This window comes from Caretta caretta, chromosome 2 (genome assembly GCF_965140235.1).
Source record: "Caretta caretta isolate rCarCar2 chromosome 2, rCarCar1.hap1, whole genome shotgun sequence".
Taxonomy (NCBI): Eukaryota; Metazoa; Chordata; order Testudines; family Cheloniidae; genus Caretta; species Caretta caretta.
In genome coordinates, this window is record NC_134207.1 from 101,225,952 (window position 1) to 101,251,322 (window position 25,371).

At 37.9% G+C, this 25,371-nt stretch overlaps 1 protein-coding gene across 2 annotated transcripts in view; it reads left to right on the forward strand.

The window, feature by feature from the left end:
- The window catches only part of ZNF407 (zinc finger protein 407), a 460,779-nt gene that overhangs the window by 327,372 nt on the left and 108,036 nt on the right, over nucleotides 1–25,371 (forward strand). The window contains exon 9 of one of the 2 annotated variants that reach the window (XM_048840098.2): nucleotides 2,039–2,104. The exons of the other annotated variant lie outside the window; for it this stretch is intronic. Coding sequence (XP_048696055.2) covers nucleotides 2,039–2,076 — 38 coding nt within the window. The 3' untranslated portion in view covers nucleotides 2,077–2,104. The remainder of the gene's footprint in view (nucleotides 1–2,038; nucleotides 2,105–25,371) is intronic. 2 annotated transcript variants of the gene reach the window in all.

Consider the following 25,371-nt stretch of genomic DNA (forward strand, 5'->3'; position numbering starts at 1 on the left):
GTTTACTTTCAAAATTAGATACCAACAGAATATAAAAATAAATAAAAGAAAGAACAAGGAGGGGAGAGAGCTAAACAAATAAAAATAATGTGAGGTATAGAAATAATGAGCAAATCAGATACTTCTGGAAGTTTTAAGTTGGAGATTAAGGTAGGACAAGGAGTAGAGAGCACAGGAATGGAAGAAAGCAAACCAAAAAAGTGGGTTTTGCAGAGGGATTTGAAGGAGGACAGTGAGAATGCCTGGTACACAGGAAGAAGAAGGTTAGGACTTTCCAAGGGTAGGAGCAGCAAGAAAGATCAAAATGAGTGGGGGAGATGAGGAGCAATAGAAGAAGAGATGTAGTCTGGGTCAGAGCTTGAACACAAGGATGAGGAGTTTGATTTCAATTTGGAAAGAGCCAGAGAACTTGGCAGTCATAAGTTGGGGAGAGCAGTCAGAGCAGTGCAAAAAGTGCTTGGGTTAAATAAAAGCATTATGGGGCCAAATTCAGTCAAGAAAAGTTTTCCAGAAAGACTTCTCCACACCTAAAGACTGTGTGTAACACTACACACCAGTATTAGTGAGAGCTTAGGAACTTGTATGCAAAATAACAAGTTACAAAACTTTCCTTGGCACCTTTATGTGCAGTCACCCAGTGTTTTAAAAAATCTTAGTATGTTCTAAACAACTGTATAGTTTTGTGAATGGAGGCAGTAAGCTTCATTGTGCTATGTCTTTCCAGTTGCCAGGTATTCTTGTCCATTCTGACAGGTTTCAGAGTAACAGCCGTGTTAGTCTGTATTCGCAAAAAGAAAAGGAGTACTTGTGGCACCTTAGAGACTAACCAATTTATTTGAGCATAAGCTTTCGTGAGCTACAGCTCACTTCATCGGATGCATACTGTGGAAAGTGTAGAAGATCTTTTTATACACACAAAGCATGAAAAAATACCTCCCGCCACCCCACTCTCCTGCTGGTAATAGCTTATCTAAAGTGATCACTCTCCTTACAATGAATGTGTATGATAATCAAGTTGGGCCATTTCCAGCACAAATTCAGGTTTTCCCCCCCACACACACCCAAACGCACTCTCCTGTTGGTAGTAGCTTATCTAAAGTGATAAGCTACTACCAACAGGAGAGTGGGTTTGTGGGGGGGGGAACCTGAATTTGTGCTGGAAATGGCCCAACTTGATTATCATACACATTCATTGTAAGGAGAGTGATCACTTTAGATTAGCTATTACCAGCAGGAGAGTGGGGTGGGGGAGGTATTTTTTCATGCTTTGTGTGTATAAAAAGATCTTCTACACTTTCCACAGTATGCATCCGATGAAGTGAGCTGTAGCTCACGAAAGCTTATGCTCAAATAAATTGGTTAGTCTCTAAGGTGCCACAAGTACTCCTTTTCTTTTTGTCCATTCTGGAACCACTCATCATGCCATTTCAGCACATATTAGATAAAACCTGAATGTGCAAACAAAAGTCCAGTTGGCTGAATACCAATTTCACATATGTCAGACAAGAGATCATGTTTCACATAATAGGAAATGAATATTGGACTTGAAACCTATATCCAGACATTATAATCTCTTATTATAGCAGTCACACATAACATATTTTCTTCCATATTGAATGCTTTTACCGGTTTGAGAGAGATTCTTTATATATGTAATGGAGAATATTGGTAGAACCTATAGAAACTTTCAAACCTGTATAAACTTTCTAAGTTCACCAACTGTCTATGCAGCAGCGTATGTGTATGTGAGTGAATTATTCATTGCTGCTTACTGTGATGAGGCTCTTTACCCTGATTGTCTTAGCAACAGGGAGAAAATTGTCATAAATATGGTTTGTACCAGTGGTTCTCTATTTCTTATATTAGAGAAACCCTGTAGTGCTAGAGACATAGTAGGATATTGTGTAAATGTACCAGTGACTAGTAAGAATTATATGTTGTTAAGTAATGTCTGTTTCAGAATTGGTACACAGAAAAGTGTGCCACAATATCATTTGCAGAAAGATCATCTCTAGAAATTGTCTGTGACTTCATATAGGTTGCCATGCTGTCCTTCTGGGAAGTGCAGTTTCATGAGAGCTTACAGGTGCCACCATACCTTCAGGTCAGATGTTGAATCAAGCTTTTTTGACCCATTTCTGATGGCTGTCGATTTGAGAGTTAAAGATTTCACAGGACTTGGTCAAAGGAATAGGGGGATAACTTTGGTATCCTGGCTAACAATCCTTGCCAAAATAATACTGGTGTCAGTGTCCAATTCATGTTATTGATCATTTACTGGTTGTTGTATTTGCCTACAGAGAAACCACAATAGCAATATTTAATTACTTTATAAAGCCCTTTAGGATAATTTGAGTATAAGTGTCTCATAAACCAATTTTTTCTCCTAGTTTCACTTGACTGTATTTCTCTTTCATTTGTTCTAATGCTGTTTTGTAAGAGCAAAATCATCCCCTCTGCAAAATCATCTTGAGTATAATGGAACTAGAAGTCATGGATCTCACTTGTGAGGAAAGTACCAGGTTCATGTCATTGTACTGCACTTCCTGGGACCCTTCAGAAGCCCCTCTGCCAGAGCTCAGCAGTATCAGAGCTGCAGGATACATTTGGGGTACAGCAGGGAATGGACCCACAGAATCCAACAGCAGTTTGCCTTGGAGATGGTAGAGGTATCCAGTTGGATTTTCAATTGGCAGTTAATTCTGTGTGAAGTAACTCTAACTCCTAACAAACTCGGCCACATAGCTACTAGTGTGACATTATAATGTGACATTATAGGTGTCTTGATGGAGCCATACTTGTCGGGGAGAGGCCAGTAGTGGGGGAAGGGGGTAGCGCTGCATGCAGAAATCTCTATATCCGTAGGAGTGAGGTGGGGTTGAGCAGTGGTGGCCCAGTCTACTTGGAATGTTTGAAATCCTTCCTAACTCAAAGAATTAATACATAAATTGCCACAAAGTCAAAATCTTACAACTATATTCCTTAGTAAACCACAACAGATACCCGTACACCTCTTACAGCAGTAGTGATCAAAGAGAATATTTTTTCTCTCTAATCCTTTCTACTTAGTCTTTAAAAGGCCCTGTATTTGAACAGCAGACCTTTTTTTAAAAATGTGCTTATGAAAGGTTCTGTTTTAACTCCAGTCCATCGCTGAAACAAATTCACTTAAAACATAGTCCATATTAACCCAAATGCTATATGTCAACCAGATTATTTAACTATTTTATTTATATACAGTTTTTCATACAATTCTGGTTTTGAAAATTTCACTATGGGTGTTACTGTATAATATCATGCAGTAGTATAAAATCCTGGAAGTGTTTTATGCTTATTCCCTGGCCCACTTTCTCTAGTATCTGCAGTATTTATGCACTGGGAATTTTGTGAGCAGAAATCCAGTGAATCACAATAAGCATTTATTTGCTAAAAGGTTCACATTCATAGCAAGATGATAGATTTTACAACTATCCAAGGACAGAGGGGAAAAAGTTTACTTTAGAACTAGGTTAGGGGAGGCTAGCAGCCAATATTTGTAGTAATGGGAAGATCATTTGTTTCTCATGTAAGGAATATGATCTTTCATTGTTATAACTGAGAAACACACAGAGATCTGTAATTACAAATTAAAAATCATCTGAGAGAGGGATCTGGAGTCATGATGAAACAGTCTCTTTGTTAATGGTTTTCTGGTGGTGGCTCTTTTGATGACATCCTTTGGTTAATAGCATTCTCACTTCTGATTCACTTACAGAGTGACTCACTGACTTCTAACTTTTGATATCTTATTAGCTGTTTCAAGTTCCAACTGAAAAGTACTAATGGGTTAGGTAAATGTGCCATTTAGACCTCTTTTGATATTATTCTAAATGAGCTAGTAATAATCTTACTCTTGTAGTCAATATTCTCTTTATTTACAGTGCACCAGAAAAAACTCTGATCTGTCCTTTTACAACTGTATAGCACTTTCATTTTATCCCCTTCCCATGAGTGGTATTACTGACGAAGTAAAAACTGAGGACACAGTAAGTTCCAGCTTTATCGTCAACTTATGCTTACCAGTAATAATTACAAATAGGATCAATGGAAAGGCTGTCTGCAACATCACTCATTCTTCTTCCAGAAGTATTAAGGAAGAATATGCACCATGCCAAGATGTGCTTGTTAATAATTTTGAAGTGTATTGTAGATATTTATTAGCAAGAAGATTTTAAGAATATATTATGATTTTTATTATTTATTTAAGAGCCATTGATGCTCTCAGCTTCATACAAAACACAAACAAAGGCAGTCCCTGCCCTCCAATTTACAATCTAAAAATTCAAAAATTCAAATATTCATAGAGTGTGTGTGTTTAAAGTGTTTCCACATGAGCCCCTTGGAAGATTTTTACTGGTTCCCATCAGTCATACATGCCCTCTTCTGCACTGCTTGACAATTATAGCCTGCTTTCTCTTTGGTATCGGCAGGGGTCAAAGGGAAGACTTTTGAAAGGTTTGTAGCTATTTGCCTTTTTGATTCATTGAAGTATTTTAGGGTTTTCTATAGTCCACATCACTGTAGTGTCAAGAGTCCTTGTGGGAAGAAGAGTGAGTGGTATTCATGGCTGGATTTTGTTTGGGTGGTTTTTTCATTTTTTTATGTGTCTAATACTTTCAGTTATGGAAAAAGGACTCTATCAAAGAGAAAGATCTTGCACTGTGCCCTACAGTTCGGCTGTGGATTAATCTAAGCTTCTCTGAAAATTATGCCACAGCCACATCGCCTTGATCAAGAATTTTTTTTTATCTCCGGCTCTCAGATACTTTGTGTTGGGCATCTTAAGCCATGTTGACCCAAAGGAGTTCAGTTATCTTGGTGGTCTATGGGTAGAATTGTAGTTCTGATGTAATCAGGTTCTCACCTGTTAAGGAATTTGAAGATCAGGACCAAGACCTTGAACTAGTAACAGAAGTGGATTGAGAGCCAATAGAAAGACCAAGACACAGGGCTGATCTGTTTAGAGTAATTTCTCATTAAGAAAGTGGGTGGCCACTTTCTGCTGAAGCTGAAGCTTCTGCATTGCATCAACCTTCAGCATCAGGAAAAATGTATTACAGAAGTCCAGTTGGGAGGTGACAAATGCCTGGATCTCTGTGGCAGATGCTTGTCTGGGAGTACAGGGTGAAATTTCCAAGCATCCTGGAGGAAGAGGAAAATATTTTTCACCACTGATGCTACATGATCATTCAGGTTGAATAATGAGTTGACCAGGAAGCCTTGCACCGGGGGAAGCAGAAGGGCTTGGATGGAAGCTGTGGGGGAACAGTATCCCAGCTCGTTTTTCAAAGTGTTTCACCCTTTCTGAGCAGTATTAATGGTGGATATTACCCTGGGTTCAGTTTGAACCACTTCTTCTTCATCTAGGAGCTATTTTCTTGTAAGCATTGTGACATCTTGTAAGAATACTTAGATGTACATCTTGGTGTCACCAGTATATCATTGGCAGCACAGACCATAGCATCTCACCATTTTTCTGAATATTAAAAGTGAAGGTAAAATGCTTCTTTGAGGGAAGAGGAACAATTTACCTATCGCTATTTTCTTGGTATTGTTGGAGAGGAATGATGCTATTGTAGGGAAAATAGCTGTGTCATGCAAATGTGGACAACTGTTTCGAAAGCTTGTCAAGTTGTATGAGTACTGAGATGTGATCACTATCCATAGTCATAAAGAGGCTGTCCTTTCGTGCTCCCATGCTGTCTCTGCTGTTCTCTCCACAGAAGCATGATTGCAAAGCATCCAGAATGTTGGCACATGTCACATGTTGTTGGGACTTGGTTGACAATACTTTCTCAGTGATTTTTTCCTAGGAATGGAAGGTTGGAAGCATGATGGTCCTATGAGTTTTTCTCCTGTCATGTTTGTTTGCTTGCTTGCTTGCTTGCTTGCAGCATGATCCCCAAGAATGAGCAGGGGGGTTGGAAGTCAGAAGATCCTGAGTTCTAATCCTTGCTGTGTTACTGACTTGTGTGAGCTTGCTCTCTGCCTCCTTTTCCTCATCTGTAAAATAGCTGCAGGAATGCTTAATTTACGTAGCTATTATGATTAATTATTTGTATGGAACTTTGAGCACATAAAGCTCCATATAGCATATTTAAAAAAAAATGAAAAGATTAATTTGGATGTGAATTAAGCTAAACCGAATTAAGGACACTTTAATTCTGAGTAACAGCATTCATACAGGGGTTGAAAGGGGTTTAATTAATTCACTTTAAAAGTTAATTTGGATGAGCGTCCCCATGTAGACAAGCCCTTTATCTGACTGCAGATATACTTGCCTGAAATAATTTTCCTTCTAGTATGTGCTTAAATTCTCCATAAAATATGTGAGAACATTCATTAAAAAAAGGATGTTAAAAGAACCCTATTGAAATGCAGGCTTTTTGTTGGCAATATCCCTACTGTATTACTGGCTCCTTAGATCAGAAATTCATGGGAAGGCAGTTCAATGAATCATCTGATTAGTACATCAGGCCTTCATCCTGCTCTTTTCTATCCTGGTTTAGGAGGAAAGTACTATATCTGTGTTTTTAATTCTTTCCAGAGTATGATGAATAAAAGGAAAAGTTTCCAACGAAGTTTCATTCACTGATAAATATAGGAATCCTTTTTCTGAGCTATTTCTAGTAAGCCTTCCAAAACTTTGTACTCTTCTGCGCCCCACATAAATTTCTCTTGCAGTTTCCTTCGCTTCTGAGAAACAAGGTTACACAGGCAAACTTCAGTGTGATTACATCATCAACAAGGGACAAAATCGTGATCCTATCAGTTGTAACGGTTGCAATATTCATGAATGGAATCCTGAAAGTTCAAATAGTTAAGCCCAAATAAAATTGTGATCTTTATCCCACTTGACAGCTACATTTATCAAATTATTAAGGGGAAAAATTGATTGCTAAAAGTTATAGTATGATCTATTATGTGATTTTATCAAGGTATAACTGTATTATCAAGTGGAAATTGCACTCTTATTCAGAATGTGAATTGAATACACACAATTTCATAACGTAACAATTACACTATTGTTCTGGCAATTTTGTTTCTGTTCTTAATATTTTTGTTTCTTTTCTCACTCCCTTTTTCTTCAACATCTTTTTTCTAACCGTTACATTAGAAAATAAAAATAGGAAAATGAGGCAGGGGAATTGAATAATGAAAATTTACACAAACCAGTTTAATTTCACCTCATGTATTTGAATTCATCAAACCAGTAAACATTAAATCATATGCCACATATTAATTAACAGGTTGACATACAGAAGCCGATTGGGTACATATACAAAACTATATTTCTTGCCATGGATATATAATCTTGTTTGCAGCCACGTTTAAGTTTTTCCTTGGTACAATTTCATTGATATTTTATATTTCCACAGAAGAGTAAAATACATTTTAAATGCCGTAATTTTAAAAACAAAATAAAAAATCGGTCTTTGTTATGATAGATACTCAAGACAACTAGAAACTATTACTTTAGCAGAATATTGCTTGGGTTCCTAGCTAGATAAAACATTTTTTTGTTGACTGGTTTACGTAAAAGAGAAGAAGCAGCAGCAACAGCTCTGCTTCAAACAGGTTCGCTCTTGGCACAGCCATTAGTGCCAGTCTTTCAATAGCATGTCAGATTGATTGGCAGGCAGTCCCTTTCCTCTTTAGTGAAGAACAGTAATTTTAGTGTGTGCTTGAAATAAAAACCTAGAATAAATGATTTTCCGTTTGTAAAGGAGGAAGCTAGGTTTCTTGCAACCTATGTACATTACTTTGTATTGCGTTTCACAGAAAATTAAGCTATGTAAAATTCATTTGATTATTTTGTCACCCACTTCTAGCACTAGGCTTTATATGCCTGAGAAAACAGCCACCTGACAGTATCTTTCTCTGTATAGGAATGACGTATAGGTAGGACCCTACCAAATTCATGGCTGTGAAAAACGCATCACAGACCATGAAAACTGGTCTCCCCCCATGAAATCTGGGTTTTTGTGTGCTTTTACCCTATATGATACAGATTTCATGGGGGGGAGCCGCGTTTCTCAAATTGAGGGTCCTGACCCAAAAGGGAGTTGCAGGGGGATTGCAAGATTATTTTAGGGGGGTTGCAGCATTGCCACTCTTGTCTTCAGAGCTGGGCACCCTGCCAGCAGTAGCACAGAATAAGAGTGTCAAGACCAAACGATGCCATCTGTACTTCTGCCCTGCTGCCTTCAGAGCTGGGCGTCTGGAGAGTGGCGGCTGCTGACTGAGGGCCCAGCTCTGCAGACAGCAGCACAGAAGTAAAGGTGGCAATACCACACCATGCCATCCTTACCTCTGCTATGCTGCTGCTGGCAGCAGCTCTGCCTTCAGAACTGGGATCCTGGCCAGCAGCCGCCGCTCTCCAGCTGCCTGGCTCTGAAGGCAGCGCCATCGCCAGCAGCAACGCAGAAGGAAGGGTAGCAGCACCTCAACCACCCCACAACTCTTTTTGGGTCAGGACCCCTACAAGTACAACACTGTAAAATTTCAGATTTAAGTAGCTGAAATCACGACATTTACAATTTTTAAATTCCTCTGACCATGAAGTTGACCGAAATGGACCATGAATTTGGTAGGGTCCTACCTATAGGCTTTGGCCTTTTTAAATAGCAGGTGGGGTAAAACCTTGCTGAGATCACGGAGCCTTTTTTTCCTTTCCCTCACTATAAGCTGCATATGTGGTTTGGGTAGCCACTATTGCAAAGCAACAAAGGCTGAGCTGAATTCCTTTTACAGCTACCTCATCCTGTCAGTCAGATCAGCCAACAGGTATTGCTGATGAGTGACATGGAGCAGGGGGAGCTACTGTCAGCCTGTGCGCCATTCTTCCATCAACTAGAGGTGCTGAAGTGAGTGCAGGTCCATGGCTGCCTCCCTCATCAGCCCATTAGATGGCTAGCACTGGCAGTAGCACTGTACTTGTTAAGTTCCTATGCAGACCTCATGGGAGAGTTAAGTCCTACAAAGCATTCCTGTGTCCACCATTAAGGAAACCATTCTAATGATCACACCAGGGCTATGTGAGTGTTTCTGTCACTTCATGTAGCAACATTGCCACATATCTGTGTGCTCTAGTCCATGTCCCTCTATATATACCTTGGTCCTCAAGGGTGCTTGCTACATAACATAAACTATATGAACATCTCCCAGTATTAACATCTTGACACTCTGAATTCTCCATTTTTAAACTCTGTCCTTCCTAATGCTGTAAAACCGAGGCCCAGAGTTATGTCACCATCACTGTTTGTTGTGGATTTTTCTGTAGAAGACTGATGAGTGTGCAGCCCCTCAAACTTGTTTCCATGTTCCAGTTTCACAGGTTATCTTCTAGTCCTTGTCACCATGGCATTTAGAAAGTGTCAGAGGTAGAATGAGGGATTAGATTGGTTTATACATGTCAGTCTGTAATTGTCCTCTGGGATACCAAGGGTAGTAGTGATCCTGATGGGAACTGACAGGATCCACATCCTTTGGGCTGCACTCTCCAGGCCTACCCTGAGCTCATCACATGAGTATATGATATCTTCCAGGATGAGCCTTTATTCCTGAACAACCTGTGCCTCTGTGGTGTGTTGAAAGGTCTCCTTTGGCTTATTGACCTTTTGCGGAGGGTACTTGGTGTCTTCTATGTCTCTGAGCTAAGGCTAGCCAGATAGCCCTCCTTTTTTCCCTTACTTGTTTCAAAATATACTACCATAGCATGGTTGAATGTGGTTCTGCAGCCAGTAGTTAGCATAGTCTCTACCCTATGTAGCATACCCCTAGAAATACTCAGCCGTCTCCTAAACTATGTGTTGTACCTGACCTCTTTAGCAGTCATACCACAACTCTCAGGGGACTAGGCTGTAACAAAGCATCTGCTCTGAAAACTTCTCAAGTTGCCAACCATGTGCTGAGCTCCAGCTGGAGTGCACAAAAAAACGTTTCCCATCCTGCATAGATGGCAGAATCATTGATTAAAAGATGATCAGACTCCTCTTCTAGGCAAGCTATTAGTCCATTACATTTATAGATAAATTCATCCTTCATGCGGAACATATCAAACACTATTTTATTACCTTATTTGGAGCTAAAAATGTACTAGTATGTACTTAACATAAAACTTTAAACGCAAAGCTGAAATATTATAATGTAGATGTACAAGAATTCCCTGAAGACAAGTCACCACAACTGGAAAAGACATGAATGTTGAATTTTGCTAGAGTATAAATATGCATAATAAATAGTATACAATAAATTTAAATAATAAAATTATAGTTTAGTGTTGAATTAGTGTTTTCAAATACTATGAAAAGATAAAATACAACAACAGACAATTAGAATAGTCAGAAAAAAGTTACAAGAAGGAAACAATGAAATAAAGAACTATTCCTAGAAAGATATGAATTCAGAAATAAAGCTACACCTACTATTTCATTGGAGTCATACAGATTTTTTGTAATGTAGACTGCACCAAACTACTAAAATATTAATTTGTTTTCTTATTAGCAAAAACTCTTTTATGAATGGATATCCCAATCCATTACACAATCTGAAGTTATGGTGGATTCATAGGAAATATAGTCATTCTATATTCATGTGAGCAAAGTGTATGTATTGATAAGATAAATAAAACATTTAAGAAGAATGTCAAACTACAGGTTTAATTGTAAATACCAGCTTAAATTTAATATAAAAGCATAACAATACTTAGTGTGATCACAATTATGAAGAGATGACTGCACTTCTTGAGCGTTTAAACTGACAGTGCTCCCAAGACCTGGGGGCACTATATTTCAGTATAACCACATTTTAGAGTATATTATTGCCTACATAATATCACCACCTGTTGGCCTTTATCACTACAGCTGTACATTGTACAGAGCCTGCTTTTTATTTTGTCCTTCAGCAGTGCTCCTGTCTCTTTCCTGATCATATTGCATATTTTCCTTCTTCGTTTCCTTTTAGATGCTTATACTACCATACAGTTACCTGCACTGAAAAAGTATACTATTTGCTATAACTGAACTGATAGGTATACATTTGTATGCAATTTGCTTTCATTTGCCTTCCAACTCAGTATCATCTCAAGTCTTGAATATTGGCTTTTAGTGATTGAATTACATGAATAAATAGGCCCTGATCCAGCAAAGCAGTTAAGCATGTGTGTAACTTTAAGCATGTGAGCAGTCCACTGAAATCAGTTATGTAGATGCTCAAGTGCTTTGCTAGACGGAAACAAAATGAGTAGCTGGGCCATCAACAATAATCACTTTGGTGACTCACTGAACACTGGCAAAGAGTCCTGTGGCAGCTTACAGACTGACAGACGTATTGGAGCATAGGCTTTCGTGGGTGAATACCCACTTCGTCTGATGCATCTAGACTAACTAAACATTGGCACTCCATCCTAAAAAGTTTTTATTTAGGATTTCCTTTTGTTTGCTTTCTCCGATTAGATGTATACCAGTCCAGTATTTCTTGACTGAATGTTGGTTATTCACCTTTTGTAATTAAGATATTTTGTCTATCTGACATATATTTCTCTTTTTTACTTTTCTAATTTACATTATACTTCCAACAGTTCTTCATAATTTTTCCCATTTTTTCATTTGCCTGATCTTTGGTACCTTTCAAATCCTAAATGCTGTTCCATATATCCTTAGTAACCAGATTGGATTTTTCTGTCCTTTTTAATATTTAGGTTTTATTGGATGAATGTAGATTGTACCTTCTCTAACTGTGCCTTAAATAATTGCCACTTAAGGGAATTAAGAAGTACAAGGGAAGGAAAATGCTGACCCATAGACTAAGCAGAGGGGAAAAATGTTCCCACTGGGTCCAATTTCATAAGAAGGACCATCAGGATAGTGACTAGGACCTGAAATTATGGGCTGAATGACCTCTAAAAAATTAGCAGTTCAAAGAGGAGCTTGTCTATAATTGTTTGCACTAAAGAAAGTGGGGATAGAGAGAAATCCCATAGAAGGAAGGCTGCTTCCTTATTCTTGGTTCATAGAATATCAGGGTTGGAAGGGACCTCAGGAGGTCATCTAGTCCAACCCCCTGCTCAAAGCAGGACCAACCCCCTGCTCAAAGCAGGACCAATCCCCAGCTAAATCATCCCAGCCAGGGCTTTGTCAAGTCTGACCTTAAAAACTTCGAAGGAAGGAGATTCCACCACCTCCCTAGGTAACACATTCCAGTGTTTCACCACCCTCCTAGTGAAAAAGTTTTTTCTAATATCCAACCTAAACCTCCCCTACTGCAACTTGAGACCATTACTCCTTGTTCTGTCGTCTGCTGCCACTGAGAACAGTCTAGAGCCATCCTCTTTGGAACCCCCTTTCAGGTAGTGGAAAGCAGCTATCAAATTCCCTCTAATTCTTCTCTTCCGCAGACTATACAATCCCAGTTCCCTCAGCCTCTCCTCATAAGTCATGTGTTCCAGACCCCTAATCATTTTTGTTGCCGTCCGCTGGACTCTTTCCAATTTTTCCACATCCTTCTTGTAGTGTGGGGCCCAAAACTGGACACAGTACTCCCGATGAGGCCTCACCTCATCTTGGTTAACATATGAAATGAGATAATATACTGTACCTTGTAGTTTTTTTCAATGTCAGAAGATCATATAGTAGGTCAGTTCCAAAAAGGCAGATGAAAATATCTTAAATTCCAAAGGAATATTTTTATGCATGTCCTCTATTAATCATATTCAAACACAGTACAATATATTCATCAATACCATAATATAAGAATCTGGTGAAAATGATGAAGAGAATGTGCAATATAAAGGACCTTGAAGACACTGCTAAATTCACACAGATTATTTTCTCCTTTAGCTATATTATCTAATTCTTATATAATATGCCCTGGCAGTGTTAGGGGGCCATAAAATGGGTACAAGTGACATATAAATTACAAAGGGGCTTAGTGTAAATAAGCATAGAGGTCTGTAGTCTTCGGAAAATGTCAATAATTGATCTAGACTTCTAGACACTGGGCTAAATTCACTGCTGGTAGAATTGAATGCAGTTCCATTGACTTCAATTGAATTTCACCCATTTACACCAACAGTTAATTTGTTCCATTGTCTTCAGAAAGGTGGGGATAAAATTGTAAGCTGGTCTCTTAGGACACAATGAAGAATATTTGCAACTACTGTACAATCAGCTAATACTATTATTATTATTCATGACACCTCTTTTGTTTTTCAAAAAAAGTTTCAACAACCTAGGTGATTGTTACCAGAAGGTTTTTAAGGGAAAGCTTGATGCTCTGTAACTAAAGGAAAAAGCTGGTTACTGTCTGACATTTAGGAATTGAAATGTAGGGGTGGTCAACGCATCTGCAAACAAGGCATTAGGACAGCTGCTACATTACTACTGTAAGTTTGTACCTGTGTCTCTGTGCATCTTGCCAAAAATGTACATTCTGGTTTCTATCTTACTGCATCTGTCCAAAGACCAGGAAATAATAGTAGGTGTAAATTCCTAGAGCTTCATCTCCAGAAGATTTACCAAAAAAATCAAAATATCTACTTTGAAGCAAAGAGCATCTTGTGATAGTGACAAAGATAAACCCTAATTATTTTGGCTCAGGAGACATCCAAATCTTTCAGATTCTGGAAATTCATTTTATCTGAATTTCGGATTCAGAGTGCACAGCTGACATTCAGATAAATGGTGTTTGAAAATTCTTGGCAGCAACTATTTAACCACTTAGATGAAAAAAATTTCTGTCACAGTAGTTTTTTTTTTTTGAATGTCAAGGAGGTAATCATAAAGAAAAGGGTGAACTTTGGGGAATATAGTTTTAAAATGTCTAAAGTCCATGGACATGAGTGTGTACCACAAAACAAGTTTATGCCAAAAGGAGTATATTTACTGACATAAAAGTTTTTAATGCAATTGAAAATTAAGCCTTACTAAGGACTGCAAGATTTGGCCCTAACAGTCCCTTATTCTCGTCCTTTGTGTCACTATATTGTTTGTTGCTGAGCTGCTTCTTTGTTTGGCCATGCTAGAGCAGGACAGGAGATACTGGATGTGGTTTAATTAGACCACAATTTTATTTCTAAATGTCAGAGAGTATCCTGCAGATAAAAGTATAAAGTGCATGTAATTCCATAATCATTTACACATACCTGGGTTTCCCTCCCTTTACCCATCCAGATCCCCAGCATCAGGTGCCTCTGCTCCACTCTACTTCGGAAATCATAGCTTTCCATTCAACATCTGCCACCCAGGTATAGAAAACAGCTATTTTTTTAAAATAAGGAAAATGGGTTTACAGCTTCCAATTTATTTCCTCCTGTGACTATTAATGAGGAACTCCCTTTGGCTGTCTTTGTAAAGTCTACCCTCATTTGAACATAATGATTTCAAACTTTGGATGTCCATTACCTATTAGGACCTGGCCACTTCCCTCTCAAATGAGGGTTATTGGGGGGGGGGGGGGCTATAAAGGAGAGGGGGTTGGCTCCCTGCTGTACCAATCCCAGTAGCCCCAAATCCCCCCCCCCACCCCCCATTTCTGCTTCTTTAAAGGATACCTCCTTTAAAGTCTTTCCCAGTTTATTTTATCTGATCACCATATCCCTTCCCTACAGAGTACCTGAACTGGATATTTGCCCCATACTTACATCATGAGTTGCGACATCATAGCCTAATGCCCTTTTCATGTTTGTCCCAACTAAGCCCCAGACCCACTATGGGGAATGCACCTCACCTTGGCCAATCTGGCAGTGAGGGAAAAAATTTCTTTCCAGCCCTCCAAGAGAGGAGCAGCTAGCATATAATCCCCACAGTGGATCGTGACAAAACCTGGTATTTAACTGTTTCCCTGGGTGGGAGGGAGGGTGCTGCCCTGCCTGGTCTAAGTAAAAGAGGGCTTTTTCCTGCACCAGCATGGACCTAAATAGTCTCCTCTCTCTTCCGGTCACTGGAGGGTGGGTGGATGGGATGGGTCAGTGTCCCCTTGTTTACCTGGTCTGATAAGCTGCTGCAGCAAGTCACTCTCTGGCTGTCTAGCCTTAAAGGGGGCCGCACACCTTTTCCTACAAGCCAGACAACAGCCCCTACTGCTTAATGTGCGGTGAGGTCATTCTATTAGCCTTCACGTCATACAGGGTTTAACTTGGCATCTCTCAAGACTCTCTGTGATATTTGTTCACCAGTTTGCTCTTACATCCATCCATTCATGCAAAAATTCGAAAATGTCAAAAGTCATGGACTATTTTTCAAAATATGAGAATCATGAAATCTGCCAGCTGTAATTAAAATCTAGCCTTATGTATATCATAGATCAGCAGAGCTAAAACAATAGTAAAATATAACCCTCCACCGTCTCTTTATTTTTAAAGTTCAGGGTTGTTCAATGAATAAACTATTCCTTAAACCTTTCAGCTCATGGGATTGACCAGTTAAGCAGACATATTTATTTTGATGTGTATAGGGATTTCAAATTTAAAACAAAATGATAAAAGTTTAGAATATAAAACAAATGAACTAAGCAGAAAAGCAGAGTCTCTGTTGGACATCCAAAGTTACAAAGACAGTTAAACAGGAGGAAATGAATTGGAAACTGTAAACCCATTTTCCTTATTTTAAAAAAAACAGCTGTTTTCTATACCTGGATGGCAGATGTTGAGTGGAAAGCTATGATTTCTAAAGTGGAGTGGAGCAGAGGCACCTGTTGAAGAGAAAAATTTGAAAGCTTGTGGGATGCTATTTGAGCATGGACTAAAATGAATAAATAGTTCTCAATGGTAAGGTTCTTCGCCATTGAGAATTTTGGGAAAGAATTATTTAAAGATAACTTTAAGGAAAGAACAGGGCTTCTTATTCTTGAAGGTTGCTGTAAAACTGTTGTAGCTTTCATGTCAGCCAGTGGGGGGAAAATAATGTTTGATGTTTTAGGAGCATGCTTCTTATAACGTAATTCAGATTTGAGCATGAAGCACTTTTAGATAGGTGACTCTGCGGGTTCATAAAAGTGGCTCATGACCTGATGATTACCCTGTTGGTAAGGTGAGTGCCCATTATTTATCTGGTGAGTCTGCTGTACTTTATGTGGAAAGAATGTTTTCTTGTGACAAGTCTCAAATTTGAAATGAAACACTGATAGGTGCATTTGATTTTTGTTTTTATTTTCAAAAACTCTCTTTATAGTTTATTAGTTTGTAAGCTCTGCCGTCAGCTAAAATAACAGTTATTTTTTCTCCCAAACCATCATTTTGAAAACCAATACGTATCCTGTCATGTTAACATTAATGGGTGAAGTGAACTGATTAGAGTTATTTTTGCCATTAATTTTCTTTTAAAATCACTTTAAAATTTGTGATCCAAGAAGAGAGAATGTTGTATAGTTCTGCTGAGACTTTTGGTTGTTGTTGATTGACGGAAAGAGGGGTTTTTTGGGGTTTTTTTTTGTTGGAATAAGAGAAAAATACAAATGTTACTAAAAGCAATGGCAAATGTAAAATTGTACTTCTCTTCAGTTACATTTTAGAGATTTTGATAATAAAGCTTTTAGTGTATTTGATTTTAGCTCCCATTGACACAACACGACACTTCTCAGAGCAGCTACTTGTTTTCTCATAGGTTGTTGTACATCTGATACTGACTTCACCATTCAAGTCTAGACTAATATGTTGGTGAAATGTGAATGTCTACATTCTTGGCTAGGCTTTGCTATTTACTACTAACATTTCAAAGGATTAAAAGGAAGTATTGCCTCCTGTGTCCAGTCATATTTAATCATAGTGTAATTGTGTCTGTTTAGAAAGAGCTATATATGAAATTGATTTCTAAGACAATTTGGCCCTCATCCTGCAAAGACTTATGCCTATGAGTAGTCCCATCGAACTAATCATGCACATAAAGTTGTTCATGTGGTTGCAGGAGCAGGGCCCATGTTAGAATAGTTTGAGAACTTGTGTTTTTGTGTAAGTCTGTAGAAAACGCTTGTTTTTAAATAGTGCTTTTACTCAGTCCATACTACCTGGCCAAACTGTGTCATAAATAGTTTTAGCAAGAAGTGTGTTGACTGTATTAAACACAGTTTAATGCTCTGGGTAGGTGGATCCCTATTGACATTGATTGGCGGAACTAGCTGATCTTGACCTTAATAAATTTTCCTAATGTGTAATTGGAAACTAAAAACAGGAAAAAACAAAATTAGGCACATAAGTTTAGTGTTATCTAGAAAGAACTACGACATGCAACACAGGAAGAACAGTATCTATGCTATTAAACTGAACACACTGCAATATTTTCAGTAGTTCACCGCAGTATGGATTGTAGAGTGGGAGATGTTTTCCAATAATTGAAAGCCTTAAGGCCGCGTAAGATTAGAACTGAATGTTTTACTGTTGCAGCTGTACTAGATGGGTGATTTAGGCAACCTGAAATGCATATTTTCACTTTCCACTAAACCTTTTTTTCCACTTCCATCAGAACCATTAGAAATTATGTCAAGTGTTTTAAGTGTTTTTCAACAAAGGATGGGTTTTTATTTTTCTCTCTATCCTACATCTGTTGTAAGGATTAGGACATGAAATTTAAAAGTGGATTTACTCAACCTGGGACACACAAATATATTTTTAGTTCTAAATTCTCTTTAAAAATATTCAGTTCGGTTTTATACATTTTTAAGGGCATCCATGGTGAACATTTTATCCAGTAGTACCATTGGTTGGTTTTGTTTTTATCATAGGGAACTGAAAAGTCCATTGGTAATTTTTTTATTAAAAAGCTTGTTAATCTCCATTGATTTCTAAGTTTGTTATAGATTCTTAGCTGAAAAATACAGTACATCACTGGCTGTTCTATCACCTGACAGCAATTGATAAAGCATCCATGCAGAAAGTGTCAGAAAAGGTTAATATTTATTGATTTTTATGGTGCTGCAGCCAATGTAGTTTTGCCATCAAAGATGTATGGCCACCAGCAATGGAATCTGTAAAATTGCAGGTTGCACGCTAGTTTTTATTATAGCCTATGTCAGTAGTCTGGACTTTAAAAATGACAGATATTTAGTTTAAGACAAAAAGCTCTGCATGTGCAGCTACTAAATACCTGCGACTGGAATTTAGTATTCTGAAACGAAACCCAAGAGCAGCACTTAAAAGCTCAAGGGGAAAAAAACACCCAACCTTGCATTGCAAGCGACGATCACATTTAGCCTTTTCATTCACTTAACTACGTGCTATTGATCTGCAGACGGTGCCCAAGCAAGTGATAGCTGAAATTATAAGCAATAAAGGGCTTGCTTCTTCAAACAAAAAAGTATATAATTAGGAGGGGCATAGGAGGGGGCAAAGCCTGTGTTTGGTTTTAAAGGAGTTTAAACAAAATGGAATGAGTGCAACAGCCATGTTTAAATATACACAAGGAGAAATCTGGTTGCCTTGAAGCATAAATCCGTGCTCTGGTTGCAGTTTATGTGTAAAAATTAGGAGTGCACTACAGCCTTTACATTTATCTCCATCAGTACTTGCCTGACAGAAAGGCAATCCGTTGGTTTGCCTACACCAAGCAGGGACACGGAAATCTTTCAAAGCTTTAACTTTTCTAAATGTATCTGTAGTTTACATTTTTATTCTATTTTTCACTTAGCTGACTTTTTACACCATACTTTCATAACTGGTATGGCTTTCTGGAAGCTGCAAACTATTCTGGAAGATATATAAATGCTAGTTAAAGAGTTGAAAGTTACTCTAATAAAAAAGAAAATATGTCCCAATCCTGCCACCTTTATATATGAGTAACTCTTATTCAAGTAGACCCACTGACTTGAGTTGAACTGTTCTCAAGAGCATGGACAACAAGACTGGGCCCTATATTTCAAAAGTATGAATTAAATTTCTGTATTATAGAATTGTTATTTTTATACTACAATTTTGCATGCACGTGTCTCTCTTTTTTACTTTCTTTAAAGTTGATAGTGGTGATGGAGGGATAATTTCGTAAACTAATGATAATTCTAATGGTAAGCAACACTTTTAAGTTTTACCTGACCAGTAGAATAAACTGTGTGGTGTACTGTAAACATGCTTTACATCTCCTCTTGTCCGTACCACATTTTTCTATTGAGTTTTATACCACTAGTTTGTCTGTTTTTTTTCCCCCAGACAGCTTACCCATTTTATTGTGCTCATTTAGAGGAAAGAAAAACAGTTTGTCTCCTTGAAAGGCAAGAGAACAGTGAGTGGAAAACTACTTACATAGCTAAAATACCATTATAATATATGGCAACTAAAATTCCAAAATTGAAAGAGAGGATACCAGGGAAAATCATTAATCATTTTACAAAAGCCACTGACAATTTGAAATATTCTCCATAAAAAATTTTTTTCTATCTTTCCTTGAACTTAGTAAAATGTAATATTTTAATTATTGTTAAAATAACTTGTTTAATTTCAATAAGTCAAATAAAATCAATTTCTCATATTCTCATATAACTCTACTTTTTTTATTTTAATGACTCTCTCATTAATCTAACCTTCTCCATTTTTATTGTGCTTCATTTCCCCCCTTCAGATCACAAAATTCTGACTCTGAAATGGTACATATACAGCAGTATATTTTTGGATGCATTTTACATTTTTTCTTTTATTCTTTTGTTTTTAGCTTTCAATACAAGCAACATCATCATCACTGTATGGTATCCATAAGTAACTTCCATGCTGCAGCTACAGATGGCAGCTTAGTGACAGATGGTTTTTCAAACACTTTATTTCATTTTTAAAATTAAATATTGCTGCTATAAACCATTCATTATCGTTTATAACACCTTCACCCCAAAATTGGTCATTACCTTAGGTAATGGCTGATATGTTGTGGTGTTAGATGATTTTAACAAATGATTTTGTGGAATTATTACTTAATTCATAATGTAATTAAACTTTAGTACCCAGCAATATACAACAGAAACCATATATTTATTTTAGCTTACATAACCATGAAAAGACAGCATTGCTTAAATCACCAACATTCATTGAATAAATAAAATTAATTTATTGCTAACTTGCCACATATATATGTGATGTAATATTAAGAGGTGAAGAAGAAAAGAGGTTTTTCCAGACTGTCTCTTGCCGTTAATTGAATGTGTACATATGGTAATGCACATCTAAGCATAGGGCAACATTCTGGCTTACCCTTCTGTGCATGTTGAAAATGGGGATCCAAAAGAGGAATCACAGGTCATAATTCTTTATTCCCCTAAACCTGTAGAATTAATATTTTGCCAATAGACCACACACATTCTGACTGATCCTCAGAAGCATAATTCAAGATGGCCTTTGGAAACAGGTGTGATACACATATATTACTGCAACCCTGGGATCTGCCTATAACCACTAAGCACCCTCCTCTGCTTAGGGCTTGTTTACATGAACATTTCGTTTGCTGCAAGCTGGGGTGTGAACCTCCATCACTCTAGCTTGTTGTGGACTACCTGCCCTCGTGGACCCTGCTGATGTTCCTCACTACTCCCATTTCAAAGGAACTAGATCAAAGCTCACTAACAAACTGTTAATGTGTGTCAGCAGGGTCCACATGGTCCGTGGCAGGCTAGTGCAGGGTAGATTCACTCCCCAGTTGCCTGAACTAATCGTTTGTATAGACATCCGTAAGATTTCTCCTACTCCTGGAAGTAGTAATGTGTGTCAGCAGCTTGCAGAACAGAACATGGGCAAAAACAATGGAGCAAACACCTGTTTGTGGAAAAATCAATGACAGCCAGAATTTGATCCTTAATAATTAAAGGCCCAATTTTCAAATGTGGGTCCCTAAAGGGAGGCACCTACAGTATATTCTCATTTGGACACTAAATACCCTTTGAACATCCTTAAATGATCATTTGGACACATAGATTCCTGTTGTAAAAGTCCTCTATTTATCCAGAGTCAGTCCAGAAAGCAGCAATGTAAGGGGAAGATGTCCCTTGTTTGGCTCCATAGCACATTATCAACCCTCGGATCCACTGAATCCTCAATGAGTTTATATTTTTGTTTGTTTATAAGTGATGTACCTTGGTTTTGTAACCATCACTATTATGACCTCAGAAGATGATTTACCTAATCCATCTTTAACATAACGCGTAAATCTTAGGCTAGACTCTGATTTCCCCTACTCTGGACCAACAGAGAGCTCTTTGCATGGTCTGTGCTATGGGATCTAGGGATACACTGTTATCGAGGCAGCTGACTCGTTTTGCCCCCTCATGGATCAAAAGGGTGTGATCTGGCCCTTAGTGAGCAAATCTTTCAATGTCAAGTGAGCGAGAATAAAACCAAGCTATGTTGGTGTTCTAGGGCTAGCAGGAGTGAAAAGTACTAAATGTTCATTTTTGTCAATAAAGCTGTCAGGAAAAATGCAAACAGGAAGCAACTGTTGAGTTTATGTGCTCACTTTTCTAGCCATAGCTATGCTATAAATAATTGTATACACTTATCTTTAAAGTATAGAATTTTTAAATTATAAATTTACAAGAGATTGTCTAATTTATTTGTGGTTTCAGAGTAGCAGCCGTGTTAGTCTGTATCCGCAAAAAGAAAAGGAGGACTTGTGGTACCTTAGAGACTAACAAATTTATTTGAGCATAAGCTTTCGTGAGCTACAGCTCACTTCATCAGATGTGTGTTTCTTTAGGTCTGAAGGCACTATACACAAGAATGAACAAACAAACAAACAAAGAATCCCACCAAAATTTGTCAATAGAATGAATAGTGCTGAAGTTATTTCATTATTTTGTATTTTGCCCCCCCCCCCCCCCCTTTCTGGTATTTCTAAAACCTGTACAAAAGCAGTTGAGAGAAGTTATTGTCTGGCCTTGTCTCACTACTGTGGTACAGGAGCAGCTGCAATCCAGAGGGGATTTGACCTATGGGGAGGCCAGGTGATGTTTCTGCTGCCCAATGTTCTCCTCAGAAAGCGCAGCTTTAAATTGCTATTTGTACACCATAGGAGATCTGTGAATAGAGGATGGCAGAGGATGTGCTGAATCAGTGCATTCTCCCAAGGTCTCAGCCAACTTTTAAGCATCCATTAGCCAGCTCTCAGCTTCCTGTGCAAGAGTGAGTGTCAGGTGCCTTCTGCCATCATGTCCCTCCGCCTGGACGGACCCTTTGCAAACAGGGCCTGCAGCCCTGGGTCCCACCAGCATAGACTCAGCTCTGTGTTATGCTAATATATGTTTGAATAGAATGGAGAGGGGTTGGGGATTTTTTGGTAAGCTATCATTGAACAACAAAACAAATTACAGAGAAAATCCCCATTGCTCAAGTGGCATTAAGTAAAATATGGGAGAAAGAGGTGAAATTTCAAATGGCTTTTGAGTGCAAAGAAGATTGAATTTTTAATCTCCATAATCAAAACTCTCTTCCTGCTCCCAGTTCTTTCATAAGAAACTGGGGAAAAGGTCAAAGATTTGGGATGTGGTTCTGCATGCACCAGATTTTCTTTTTTGCATGTCAAGAAGAATGAAACTTCAAGTGATTATAATGGAATTTTATTGTTTTGGTTTTAGTAATAGAAACAGTCTATACATTGGAAAATAATATCTCCAAAACGCACTAACCTATACATTTGATTTCAATATGACTACTCAGGATTGCAAGCACTGTGGACAATAATGTTGGCAGAAATGGGCCCATAAATTGTACACACCAACACGTCCATGTCAAGTTTATATTTTGACTCTTATTTACAGCATCCATTGTAACAAAAATAGTATTTTAGGCTGGGAAGGAACACATGTTTTTAAATTATAAAAATAAAACAGACACTCTCCCTTCTCAATTAGAAAAACACAAGATGTACAGAAAAACTTAGAGAGGTGTGTGTGTGCATCTGTGAGTGTATGTATATCTTACAATGAAGAATAGCAGTTATTTCTCAGAGAGATTCCTTGGGTTTTGAATTCTTCCTTAATGGGTTACCAAATAGGAATTACTCTTTATGTTGCAATGGCACCATTAAGGGCACGTCTGCATTTCAAGCTGGTGGTGTAATCCCCAGTTTGAGGAGACATAACAGTGCTAGCTCTGATTGACCTAGTGTGCTAAAGAATATAGCCATGACAATACAAGTGGTGTGGGGAGGGGCTAGCCACCCCAAGTATGTATCTATCCAAGAGTATGTCCCTCCCATCACTTGCACTGCCATAGCCGAACTATTTTTAACACTCTCCTTTAGCTCGGATTTAAACACCCAGCTTAAAGTGTAGACTTGCCCCAAGAGTTGCCCAAGCTATTGACATGAATTTGTCTATAACCTAAATTATCACAACTGTTATATACAACAATTGCTAACTTACCTTAATTACAACCCAATTTTTTCAATTACAGTCTGTGCACAAGATTTCAGTTAATTTTAACACTACAGAAAGTTTGAAGTATCTGTGTTATTGCCTTCATAAGAGCATTCAGGACAAAGAAAAGACAGACAAAAATGCTAAATTTCTTAGGTGACTCAGTTTTTAACTCATAAATTAACAGATTTACTTGTAAATTCTCAGAAAAATCATTCTGTACTTTTTTGGAGGATATGCTGTATTTTTCATATGAAAAGAGGCTGAATCCCTGCTTTAAGTGCAAAATAAGAGTCAACTGATGGCATCACAACTAGTGCCTCCACAATGTATGTATATAAGTGAGTATGTGTAGGTGTTTATAGCAAAATTCTAGAATTCTGGATCAGCGATGCTTATTAGAAATCAAAAGATTAGATAATGCTGCAAGGAATGTGAATGAGGGTCCTAGGGTAAATGATACTGTGTGTGGACTGTTGATTACTGAAAGTAGTGAGGTATGACAGTAGACACTGTGCAGTTATATTGTATGTATATTTAGGAAACTGCTGTTCCTTTGTTTTATTTGTATAAAGTTTAATTCAGTTTATATGAATTACAAGTAATTTACTCATGTTATTATCTTCCCACACAGCATCAAGGAAGAGATTTTTGTTTTAATTACACATTTCCAGATATAGTACAGATAGTCATGTGTAATACATTTGATGTTTAATTGTAATCAATGAAGGGGAGTGTCGTAAATTGCCTGTTTAAAAACATTGCTAACCAGGTATTGGGGGATATTAGTGAAAATCCAAAAATTAGGATTTCATACATTGAGGGAGGTTGGGGGAGGATGACAAAAATGATCATTTTAAATATTAAGATTGTAACTACAACATCATAATATATTTCTCAATATCTCTAATAAGCAGGTGTTTTCTTGTCTTTTGTTTTTGTTTTATTAGCTTTTCTGTGGTGCTCAGAGTTAGTATTTGAGTACCTCACAACACCCCATGAGGTAGGGATCTGTGAGCTACAATCCCTTTTGTCAGGGTTCCCTCCCCACTCTGAAATCTGGGTACAGATGTGGGGACCCGCATGAAAGACCCCCTAAGCTTATTTCTACCAGCTTAGGTTAAAAACTTTTCCAAGGTACAAATTCTTCCTTGTCCTTGGACGGGATTGCTGCCGCCACCAAGTGAGTTAGACAAAGATTCAGGAAAAGGACCACTTGGAGTTCCTGTTTCCCCAAAATATCCCCCCAAGCCCTTTCACCCCCTTTCCTGGGGAGGCTTGAGAATAATCTACCAACCAAATAGGTAAACAAGGTGAGCACAGACCAGACCCTTGGGTTTTTAAGACACTAAAAACCAATCAGCTTTTTAAAAACACAACTTTATTAATAAGAAAATGTAAAAGAAGCACCTCTGTAAAATCAGGATGGAAGATAATTTTACAGGGTAATAAGATTTAAAACACAGAGGATTCCCCTCTAGGCAAAACTTTAAAGTTACAAAAAACAGGAATAAACCACCCTCTTAGCATAGGGAAAATTCACAAGCTAAAACAAAAGATAATCTAACATATTTCCTTGCTTTACTTACAATTTTTTTAAGCTAGATACTTATTTCAGGTAAGGTTTTAGGAAAGGTTTTTTTCCTGCCCTGGTCTCTCTCTGTCCCGGAGAGAACAACCAAGAAAACACAAACAAAAAACCTCCCCCCCCCCACAGATTTGAAAGGATCTTCTTCCCTTATTGGTCCTTTTGATCAGGTGCCAACCAGGTTATTTGAGCTTCTTAACCCCTTACAGGTAAAGGAGGAATTTTATGTTACTCTTAGCTATATGTTTATGACACCTTTTTTATAGATTGGAAACTGAAGTGCAGAAAGGCAAATGACTTGTCGGATTCATACAGGAAGACTGTGAAGACTCAGGAGTCAAAGTTTCTAGTTCTCAGAACACAAAGCCATTCCTCCTCTCTGGTGACACACTGTATTTTTAAAGTTAAGAAATAGAATCTTTGATCTT